The following is an 11,071-nucleotide window of genomic DNA, read 5'->3' on the forward strand; positions in this document are numbered from 1 at the left end:
GCCACTTGTACTTTCTTCTGATCTGATGTTTGTGAATACAACGTTTGAATATCATCAGAGTCAAACAGCTTGGTGCAAAGCATCTTCTGATCTTCTGACCTTGAAGTGCTTCTGAGCGTGATACCATCAGAACTTCAGTGCTTCTGTTCTCTTGTTCTTCTGATGCTTCCATAGACCCATGTTCTGATTCTGCTTCGACCATCATCTGATGTCTTGCCAGACCATGTTCTGATGTTGCATGCTGAACCCTTTGAGACAAAGCTTCTGAGCGCTGAATTATGCGTACTCTTTATATATTTCCTGAAAGGGAAATTGCATTGGATTAGAGTACCATATTATCTTAAGCAAAATTCATATTATTGTTATCATCAAAACTAAGATAATTGATCAGAACAAATCTTGTTCTAACATATTTATCAACAACAACAACATATAACAACACAACAAATACACACAACAAAATAAAATAAAAAATATACTACCATTTAGCAACAAAACACTAATATCATACAACAACACGAGATATAATAAAATATTATAAGAATATGCCTTTTATTGAAACTAATTGTGATACTGGAACAAATTACGAAGTTCATCTATTTTAGGATACTATTAAAAATAAATACAAGGTGGATGAAGTTTCCACAATAGCTTCGTACTTCTTGTATATTTTTTCATGGCAACACAAACTATATATACCATAGCCAAAGTATGCGCTTTGTTAAGGTGGTGAAAAAGAATGTGAAAAAGAATATGAAAAAATAAGAACTTCACCAAATGAAAAAATTAGAACCCACTTTTAACAAGAAATGCAAACTAAATCGTAGCATAAGTTTAATGAACGAACCTCAAGGTAGTGATTTGTGAAGACGAATCTGAAGGTTGCAATATGTATGAAGAGTGACATGGATGTTAGGGTTATGTTTTAAGAGAGAAAAGTGAAATATATTAGGATTTTCTTTAGAGAGAAACTATTGTTATGTACTGGACGACAACCACTTTCGCTTATATATTAAAAAATATCACTTTTCGTCACGGTTGACAAGAAGAACCGTGATACGGTGATTGGATTTTACACCACAGTTGAAAATAATAACAATACTGATATACAAGTAGCTGGAATAATGAAGGAATTGGGATTCAAATAGTGTAACTCTTGGTACATTTCACCACGGAGTTCAACAAAGGCCGTAGTGAAATACCTTTTAGTAAAAACAAAACAATAAAACGCCAAAAAACGTGTTTCCACCACGGTTAAAGAAAGGTTATTGTAATATTGTTTGACGAAGGTGTTTTCTGTAGTAGTGCCTCAAGCTACCACCGTCGCTCCTAAAAAAAAGGTAAAGAAGACTCATACCCTTACAACCATCGACACAGTTAACCTCAATATGTGCAAAGATGTGGCCCTACTAGGTGACAAGATCAATCCACCTATGGGAATCAAAGTGAAGACCCTGAGGCCGGTCCTAGATGGAAACTTTAAATCAGTACAACTCTATGAAAATTTGGGTTTAATGAGTTTGAATAGGAGTCAACTTGTCGATTGCTGTGAGGAGAGGTCTCATCGAATGCCTAAGGACTAAAGTCGATCTTTTCGTTGTCTTACAAATAAAAGCGAAAGAAAGTTGTGGTTTTGTAAAAATATGATTGGATGAATATCACATTTAATTTAGATCATCAAAAATTACAACAACTAAGAATAATGAGGTTTCTTTAACAAGAAATTCAAAAATAATCACGATTCAATGTCCGTACACGGCTCAAATTGAATTTAATTAATCAACTAATTAATATATCAACAAAAGTTTATGCAGACATAATCTTCATAAAGAATGTCATAACGACTATATCCATCAAAGACATACGCTTATACAATAAATTTCTATAAGTAGATAAAATCTATCAACATGGAATCTAAGAAGGTGATAAATAACCTAAACATGCCAACTATGCAAAAATGTAAAGAGATAATGATAGAGATATTTGTATAACAGATATATATTGGTTCAACACTTTCATCTTTGTTTTGTGTTTAGTCCATTCTTCAATGTTAACCCACTAAAAATTCGTAAAGTCTTCCACTATTTTGTAAATTAATATATACAATTTTTTATACAACGGATAGTCTAGTCAACACTGAATACTTCAAAGGCAATTAGCGCTTAAGTCAACACATGTCCAAATACCTAGCTAGAATCCAAAGTTCAGCTCCAAGCTTCTATTCATCAAACATCTTTACTTCAGTCTACCCAAGGATATTAAAAACTCTCAACTTTGTTCTGCAACTACCTTCTTATAATACTTCCAAAGTTTTCAATGGAGTACACAATAATATTTTCTTACTGGAAATCAGTCTCCAAGCACCATGATCATGATATCGAATATCCAAATGGATACACACAAAAGCTTCAGAAAAAACATAATATACCTTGTATCTACCATTCACACTCAATCTTTTGAATTGAGTACCACAACAACGAGGTTTCTTGATTCAAGGTTGAAGATGATTGAATATCTTAAAGAAACTCACATAACGCCTAAACAAGTCTAACTCAATCAACATTCTATGAAGTTTTTCTATAAACTTGACTTGAGAAAAAAGTGAGAAAGAAGAACACTCAATATTTTCTAAACTTGTGGAAATATGGTTAGATTATTTTTAGATTTCACAATTGTGCATCTTCAACATCTATAATGACATTATTTTTTAAAGAATGACAAAACTGATTCATATATGTGCTAGAGCTAAAACACAAAACATGTGAAAAAAAGAACAAATTGATTTGAGTCAAATCATACAGTTATGTTTTGAATCAGCGTAAAGAATGACTTGAATCAAAGTGATAAAATCTATAAATAATTTAATTTGATCCGGCTCATGATTTGATTAAATAAAAAACTTTTATAGTTTATAGTAAAAATGTCTACTAGGGAACATATATGAATATGTTTGCATAAATTATTTTTAAAATTAAAATAAAAATAAAAATAATATATATATATATATATATATATATATATATATATATATATATATATATATATATATATATATATATATATATATATATATATATAAAATTAAAAATTATTTTCAAAGATTCTAAAATAAAATAAAAGAACTCAGTGAAATATTTTAATAAATTTTCATAACCAATAACACAACAAAAAAAATTTTAAAATAAAATAATATAAAATATATCCTAAATACCTAACCAAGCTTCATTTCATGTTCGCGCGATGTGGTTTGGTTGGCCTTGATGCTAAAAATTGTTTGAACTACAATAAAAAAAAGTGTGGTTCGATTGACTTTAAGAAATAAAATCGAATCAAACCAAATTAAAATCAATGCAATTTGAATTGATTCAATTTTTTTACAAATTTTTTAAAGTCATACATACTTATATAGAAGAAAATATAATTTGTATATAATCATTCATACACTATCATAAAGTAAGTTTATAATTTTAAAAACAAATTTATAATTTGAAGCATAAATATGAATTACGTTTTACAGTTTTATCTTATGTCTAAAGAACAATATTCATTAAGTTGCATTCTTAAATAAATTTACTATGCCGTGTAGTAAATTATAAGCAAGTTCAAACATACTGCTAGTCTGATAACACTATAATTTTTTTTATTATTGATATTCTATATATAAAGAGAAACAAAAATGATGTAAATCAAACTTTTTCTTTTAATATTTTATTGATGCCAACAAATAAAAATAAAAATAAAAATAAATATAACAATTTTATCTCAAATAAATAATAATATTTATAAATAAATAATATTTTTTTATTGATATGTAAGTCAAAATAAGTATCCTACAAAAATATGATAAAATATACACATAATACTTATTTCTTACATTAGTCATACATTCTACACGTCAAATTTTTTGGGTTTTAAACACCTCTACTTATTACTTACATTAGTCATATGATTTGCACGTCGCCCCTACTTATTACTTACATTAGTCATACATTCGACACATCAACTTTTTTAGCTACACCTCAACCTACTCTATATTAACAATATTTTATTGTATTGTATATTTATTTATTTATATTTGAAGTTTTAGTTCATGTAAGAATTTTATTTTATAATTTTAATAGATTGAATTAAAAAATTTAATCACCAATCATACAATAGCTATTATTCTATTTTTCATTAATAACTTTATTTACCTATTTAGTAAAAAAAATCATCAAAAAAGTAAAGAAATAAGTAAATTAGTTTTTATATCGATACTTTACAGTTTACACATTAAACCATGAATATTTAAAATTTCAAACATGATAAATTTTTTTTATAATTTTTTTGACATTATTTTTTTATAATAACAAAATATTATAATTAATAAGTATATTTATCATAAAGTATTATTTATTTTTTCTTCTCTCAATTGTGTATGATCTGAATAAATTGAATGTTTGCAGTTACTTGAACATAAATGCTTACATAGAGTTTACAGAGTTTGAAGACTGTGCTGTCTATAATTCTAAGGGCACTTGGGAGACAAAGAAAGTGGATATTCATGCACAACATTCCATTGGAGACACATATCTTTGACTCATTGAATTAAAAGGTGAAAGAAAATATATATATTTTTTCAAATCTCATCTTTTGACTAATTTTTCAAAACTCACTTAATTTTTATTTGAGTGGTTTTGGATATATTATTTTTTTTTACTCAAGTGATTTTGTTTAAGAAGGAGATTCAAGAGGTTAGGGAAAAAATAGAGACAAGGATGGCTAGTAAGGTAAGAGATTATATATATAAGCTATTACTTGTTTGTTGTTTTCATTCACTTTATTAATTGGTTTTTGATTTGAATAGGTGTTTGAAATTGATGGCCATGAAGAGGAGAATACCAATCTTTGCACAAAAGATGGATCAGTTGATTGTTATGGAAAACCAGCTATAAAATCTAAGACAGGTGGATGGAGAAGTGCCTCATGGTTGTTAGGTATCCTCACACTTGAATGTTACTCAATATTGTTATATTGTTGATAGGTTAGAAGATACTATCAGGGCCGTCTTTGAGGGTGTAGAGCCGTCTTTGAAGGCAAACTACTGTACAGGATCAAAAATTTATCACGGTTAAATCGTACCTAAATAGGGTCTTGTAACCTACACAACCTACGCAGGATCCTCAAAAACTTGAGACGACTCTGAATAGTTTCTATCTTTTGTATGAGTATAAACAAGATTATCATTAGACTTATTATTTGGACAAAAGTTTAATGAATTCTATCTATAATTGAAACAGTGAATCAGTTTCTAGTTACATTGGCTTTCACTGGAGTTGAAGTAAATTTGGTTCTCTTTGCAAAGTTAGTATTGAGACAAAGTAATGCAGAGTCAGCAAACACTTTCAGCACATGGATGGGAACTACCTATTTCTTCTCTCTAATTGGAGCTTTTCTTAGTGACTCATACTTGGGAAGATACCTCACTTGCATCATATTTCAAATTGTCCTCAACATTGTAAGTATTCAAATTCACAAGCAACTTACTCAATATGTTTGCTTTTTTCATATCAAAGGCTTCGGTCCTGAGAGTATTCCTCTCAAGATCTCAGGTTCGAATCCTGTTAAGTGCTAACAATCCTAGTGATGAGCCAGTTTATAAATGAGCATCCGCTAGTGGATGATGAGATTAGTGTGTGTCAAAGCCGGATACCAAATCTAAAGTTCTATCTGCCTTTCTTTTTATGTAGGGATTGGTGCTACTATCCTTATTAACTCATTACTTGTTACTTAAGCCTCAAGGTTGTGGGAAAATAGGTTTTTTATGTGAACCTCATTCATCACTTCATGTTGCAATACTTTACATATCAATATATCTAGTAGCACTAGGAAATGGAGCTGCTGATCCTGCATTAGCAACATTTGGTTCTGATCAATTCGACGAACAAGAACCTAGAGAAGAAAAATCGAAGTCCTTATTTTTTAGCTACTTTTACGTGGCGTTGAATCTTGGATCATTAGCAGCTGAGACAGTTTTGGCTTACATAGAGACTTCAGGAAATTGGGTGCTTGGATTTTGGATATGTGTTGGTTGCGGCGGTTTTTCGTTTCTGGTTTTTATGGCTGGAACTCTTAGATACCGGCATATGAAGACGACTCGAAATCCTATCTTGAGGTTTGCGCAAGTGTTTGTGTCCTCTGCGAAGAAAATAAAACTTCAAGTGCCCGCTAATGGAGAAGGACTATATGATGTTCGAGAAGGGGATGATAGGAAAATGTATCACACTAAAGGTCTTAGGTATGCCTGTTTGGATTAACTTATTTAAATTTATCTACTGATACAAGTACTTCTAAGACTATTTGGAAGAGCTTACGAAAATAGCTTATGACATGTTTATAAGCAGTTTTCAACAAGTTATCATGAACTCTTCAAGAAAATTTACGAATATATCTTAGCAGAAAAAAATTGAATTTGTTTTATTTTGGTGACAAACAGGTTTTTCGATAGAGCTGCGATTATTTCTACCACAGAAGAGCACAAGTTGCTAGAGAAAAACAAAAATCCAAATCCATGGAGTCTTTGCACCGTGACACAAGTCGAAGAAGTGAAATGCATTTTGAGACTATTACCTGTATGGCTTTGCACGATCTTCTCGTCCGTCGTCTTCATACAAATGCTTTCTCTATTCGTCGAGCAAGGTTCAACGATGAACAGAAAGTTCTCCAAGTTTGAAATCCCTCCTGCTAGCATGACAGCATTCGATATCATAAGCACATCATTATTCATCATGTTATTCGACATTCTCATTATTCCATTATACGTGAAAATCGTCAAAAGAGAGCCAAACCTTCCTAGTGAGCTACAAAGAATCGGCATTGGACTATCCATTACAATACTAGCCTTGATTGTCGCCGGTTTGGTAGAGAAGAAAAGACTCGAGTTCGCTAGCACTGACGGTAAAGAGACGAGTTCTTTGAGCATCTTTTGGCAAATACCGCAATATGTACTTGTAGGAGTAGCTGAAGCATTTGTTTATGTAGCTCAGATGAATTTTTTCACATCACAAGCACCAGATGGATTGAAAAGCTTAGGAATGGGATTGTCCATGTCTACGTCAGCAGTTGGTAGTTATGTCGCAGATACTATTCTTTCTGTCGTAATGAAAATCACTTCGACTCACGGACGACATGGTTGGGTTTCGCCGAATCTAAATGAAGGTCATTTAGATTGGTTTTTCTTCTTGTCTGCGGTTTTAACCGGTATCAATTTGGTATTTTATGTTGCGTGTGCAACAAGATATAAGGTAGTAGAAATGGAGAAAAGAGACGAGGCAAAGAAAGAGGAAGAAGTTGCGATTTGATTCGAGAGTTCGGCAGAAAAGTGGTTTTCTTTGGAACAGATTCTTAAAAATGCTTGACATCAAATACAGTTAAAGAGCCTGAAAATTTGTACTGAAAAATTTGATACTTGCAAGGATGAAAATTATCATGTTTGAAGTTATGTGACGCAACATACAGAAATCGCTCGAATTTATTTGAAATATGAATCCCGTTTGATATCGTATAAGCTCTTATATTAATACACCAACCTAGTAAAAATTTATTGTCATTCTAAAATGTTATCCTTTTATCATTTTGCAATCTTTGCAGCGAGTTCTCTAACCAACTTAGCAGCTACCATAGCAGTCATTCCATCAACGGTATCGCGTTGTGGGTTGAATTCAACGACGTCTCCACCAACAACATCGCCTTGAAGATTGTGTAGGATGTTAAGAACATCACGGAAAGAAAGACCTCCAGGTTCAATGTGAGACACTCCTGGAGCAAATGCAGGATCGAGACAATCGACGTCTATCGAGATATACACCCCTTTCACACCTTCCCCTAGTTTCTGCACAAGGAAATCACCAAGGTTTAAAAAGAAAATACCAATGCATGTGTGCGTACGCATATATAACCACGCGCACACAAACACAGAGGCTGATAGAGACATACCAGGTTCTCTAGGAAGGGGCGATCTCTAGAAAATGTTCGCATTTCATATTGTTCGACCCCAAATTTTTTCGCTTGTGCACGTCCTTCAGCTGATATTGATCGAATACCAACCTGAAATATATTTAAAAAGTGTTACTTTGGAAAAAGCTACACATTGTAGTTTCAACAAAATCACGGTGCCACCTTGATTTTGCCAAACTCGCCGCAGTCCAAATATACACTGAACTGTTTATGATATAAACAAAACATATATACATGTCAAGAGTAAAAGATTACCTGCAAGAGTCGCCGAACATAGTCACCCTCCATGACGCGAGCAAAGGAAGAAGCGTGCGAATAAATATTTCCTTCATATGCATCGTAGTTGTCAGGATGCGCATCAATATGAAGAACATCTACCGGTCCTCCAAGCTTCTCAGAGACAGCTCGAATAACCGGAAATGATATTGAGTGATCACCACCTAAAACTAAGGGTCTTAGTGGAGCCTGAAAGAATATAAATAACACGACGACCGAGCAAGTTCGACCAGAAAGTTATCAGCAAAACATTGTAGTATTTCACATGATAGTGGAGTGAATGCTAAGAAACAATATATGAGGATGATGATGAAGAAGGTGTCGGTCTTCAATTCCAAATCATAAATTGGCAAATTTACCTCTTCCATCACTAACTTGACAGATTCGCCAATGACACTCATCAATCTTTTATCATCTACACCACAATCTCGAATTTCTTGAATAGGGACATCACCGACATCAGTTAGCACTCGTGCGTCTTTTAAATCCTTACCTGCAAAACCATAATAGTAATGTTACTATAAGCTTAAGATTGTCATATATTGTGTAGCGGAATTTGAACAAAACGCTATTTTCTGCAATCCACGATTGACAACATTGAAATAGAATACAATTGAACATACATTGTTACAGCAATTAGTGTTATCATCAGAACATACAACCACGAGAAGACATAGAATATGCCGATGGTAACTAAAATCCCAACAGTACAAAAGTCCAACAACAATATCTACAATTGTATTCTTGATTCTTTCATATGAAGATGACGATACCTTCTTCGGTTGTTGAGTTTGTGCTACCACACCAAATGGCCTCCCTAATACGAGGTGGCGCAAATGCAGGCCCTTGAAGGAATGATGAATTGTGTCCCAAAGGAACTCCAAGAAGCGATGAAGTTGCAACAGCACCTCCCAAAGCACGCACAAGTTCTCCCTGCAGAGAACCAATTTCAACATTCATATTGTTTTCTTACAAAGCTTATAATCAAAATCATCCAAATGAAATATAAAATTAAAGATTCCTAGAATACAGCACCGAAAAAACAAAAGTTTCAGTCAAGCAAAACAAAAACCAAATAATGACTTGCCTTAAGCTTTGCTCTTTCTCTAATAAGGGTAAGTGAAGCATCGATTACACGATTTTGTCCATTCTCTAGCAAAGCAGCGGATACACTCGCTGAATTCAGTCTCTGCATGCAATGGATACCTCTGCGCACTATCGTCGACATTTCTGCAACAAAGTAATAGAACAATAAATACATAGAGGCTAAAGAAATTCTACCAATTCTACTCATCAGTGACTGAACTGGAATAACTTTGCTGGGGTCTCAAAAAGGCCAATCCATCACGCACTTAGCCCAAGAATGAAATGGGAGGAGACTGGGCACGAAAGGGCGGCATCACGTGGAAAGCAAGTGATGTCACCCGGTCCTGCCTAATACGCCCGGGACGTGGGCCGCCTGGTTCAGCCCAGCACGCTCCAACCCCGAGCCATATAAGGGCGTGTCAAGCCACATAATGCAAAAGAGATAACTGCAATGTCCACCTGTCCAGGGAGGTAACCACTTTTCCAGTTAAGAGGGAGGACTGAATCCTCTTATCTCCACGATCTGGCCAAGCAGTTAGCCTTGGAACCGGTTCCTTAGCAACAACTCGGCCAAAGGGTCAGGTCTATAAATATCTCAATATCTCAGTCGCATGGTTGGGAAGGGATCAATCACTTTTCACAAATCAGAACCTAAAAAGACTCTCTTACGCATCTCATCGCAAATAGGGTATTCTCTATTGTGCTTACCACTCTCACCACATGTATATTGGCCATAGCACTGCCATGGCAAGGCCACTATTTGAGAACACTCGAGTTTATCGGTGTCAATGACAGTGTACAAACATCTCTAGGATACTGAAATTTAGTAAATTAACCCCTAATCCTAATAACAAAGGTGAAAGAAAACCCCAAAAACCACAAAAAAAAATGAGTTTCTTAAGTCTCATAAACACAAAATTCTAACCAAGCCAGTGAAACCGATTCATTATATACCCCCTTTCCTTCCTTCTTTTTTTTTTCCTTTTAATCAGAAAAATAAAACAGCAAAATACAAATCAGAAACTGATTGATCTAGTGATCTTCATCTTACAACTTCATCTAGCTTAACAATGAAAATGCAATATCTCAAATTACTATAACAAGAAAAAAAACTAAACATTCGACAAAAATAAACATTAGATTTTCAATTCTAATTTTGGGATAAAAGAAAAACAGACAAAACCACCCATGATTGACGAGTGTTTAAAGCTTGAAACTTGAACACTTAAGGTGATAGATTCATCTATAATATTCTGAACATATGCTAACAGTTAAGGGATGAAAATGGTACCTGTGAAAGTTGGCAGAGAACAGAAAAAACACGTTAGAGAGAGATGGAGGGTGAAGTGGCGCTAATTAAAAAGAGTTTATTTCGTTAATGGCTTCTTTTTTTTCCACATATTTCTGACATCACTGTCGTAGAATGTTTTTGTTTTTTCCTCGTATTGGAAACAGTTTGATCTAATCGTGAATTAGAGGGATAATTATGATGCATATTTAAGGTAATTGTTTTTTTTTTTATGACGATTAATATTCCATCCATGCAATTTCTTTCTGATTAATCATATATTTATAATTTTTAGAGACATCAAAAGATTTTTAAAAAATCAAAATAGGAGAAAAAAAACTAAAATATTAAAAAATTAAAATAGAAACAAAAATGCATTTAAATCTATTTTTAGTAAGTTGTTAAGTTTTTTTGACCAGTTTGTAA

General features: G+C 33.1%; 2 protein-coding genes across 3 annotated transcripts; one reads left to right on the plus strand and one right to left on the minus strand.

Annotated features, from left to right (window-relative positions):
• The first annotated feature begins 4,420 nt into the window (after positions 1-4,420).
• On the plus strand, positions 4,421-7,520 carry LOC131637696 (protein NRT1/ PTR FAMILY 7.2-like). The gene is made up of 6 exons (XM_058908300.1): positions 4,421-4,594; positions 4,722-4,769; positions 4,847-4,976; positions 5,280-5,497; positions 5,730-6,277; positions 6,476-7,520. The coding sequence occupies exons 2-6, from the start codon at positions 4,758-4,760 to the stop codon at positions 7,338-7,340; spliced, it is 1,773 nt and encodes a 590-aa protein (XP_058764283.1). The 5' UTR covers positions 4,421-4,594; positions 4,722-4,757; the 3' UTR covers positions 7,341-7,520.
• LOC131637694 (arginase 1, mitochondrial) lies at positions 7,493-10,805 on the minus strand. 2 transcript variants are annotated; one of them, XM_058908299.1, is made up of 7 exons: positions 10,649-10,805; positions 9,355-9,501; positions 9,045-9,200; positions 8,631-8,764; positions 8,251-8,460; positions 7,975-8,085; positions 7,493-7,870 (listed from the first exon to the last, which is right to left on the minus strand). In XM_058908299.1, exons 2-7 carry the CDS (start codon positions 9,497-9,499, stop codon positions 7,610-7,612), a joined length of 1,017 nt encoding a protein of 338 aa, XP_058764282.1. In that variant the 5' UTR covers positions 9,500-9,501; positions 10,649-10,805; the 3' UTR covers positions 7,493-7,609. The 2 variants fall into 2 exon arrangements, with proteins under 2 accessions (XP_058764282.1, XP_058764281.1); XM_058908298.1 differs by having other exon boundaries at positions 9,045-9,204; positions 9,359-9,501; positions 10,649-10,804.
• Positions 10,806-11,071: the final 266 nt, after the last annotated feature.

Source organism: Vicia villosa, unplaced genomic scaffold (assembly GCF_029867415.1).
Source record: "Vicia villosa cultivar HV-30 ecotype Madison, WI unplaced genomic scaffold, Vvil1.0 ctg.002073F_1_1, whole genome shotgun sequence".
In the NCBI taxonomy this organism is placed as follows: Eukaryota; Viridiplantae; Streptophyta; class Magnoliopsida; order Fabales; family Fabaceae; genus Vicia; species Vicia villosa.

Coding starts and splice junctions, on each gene's coding strand:
- LOC131637696 (XM_058908300.1), top strand. Junction 5,498..5,729: donor TTCAAATTGTCCTCAACATT/GTAAGTATTCAA, acceptor CTTTTTATGTAG/GGATTGGTGCTACTATCCTT. Junction 6,278..6,475: donor TATCACACTAAAGGTCTTAG/GTATGCCTGTTT, acceptor GGTGACAAACAG/GTTTTTCGATAGAGCTGCGA.
- LOC131637694 (XM_058908299.1), bottom strand. CDS start 9,499: ATGTCGACGATAGTGCGCAGAGGTATCCATTGCATGCAGAGACTGAAT. Junction 8,461..8,630: donor TCAAGTTAGTGATGGAAGAG/GTAAATTTGCCA, acceptor ATATTCTTTCAG/GCTCCACTAAGACCCTTAGT. Junction 7,871..7,974: donor GCCCCTTCCTAGAGAACCTG/GTATGTCTCTAT, acceptor TTCCTTGTGCAG/AAACTAGGGGAAGGTGTGAA.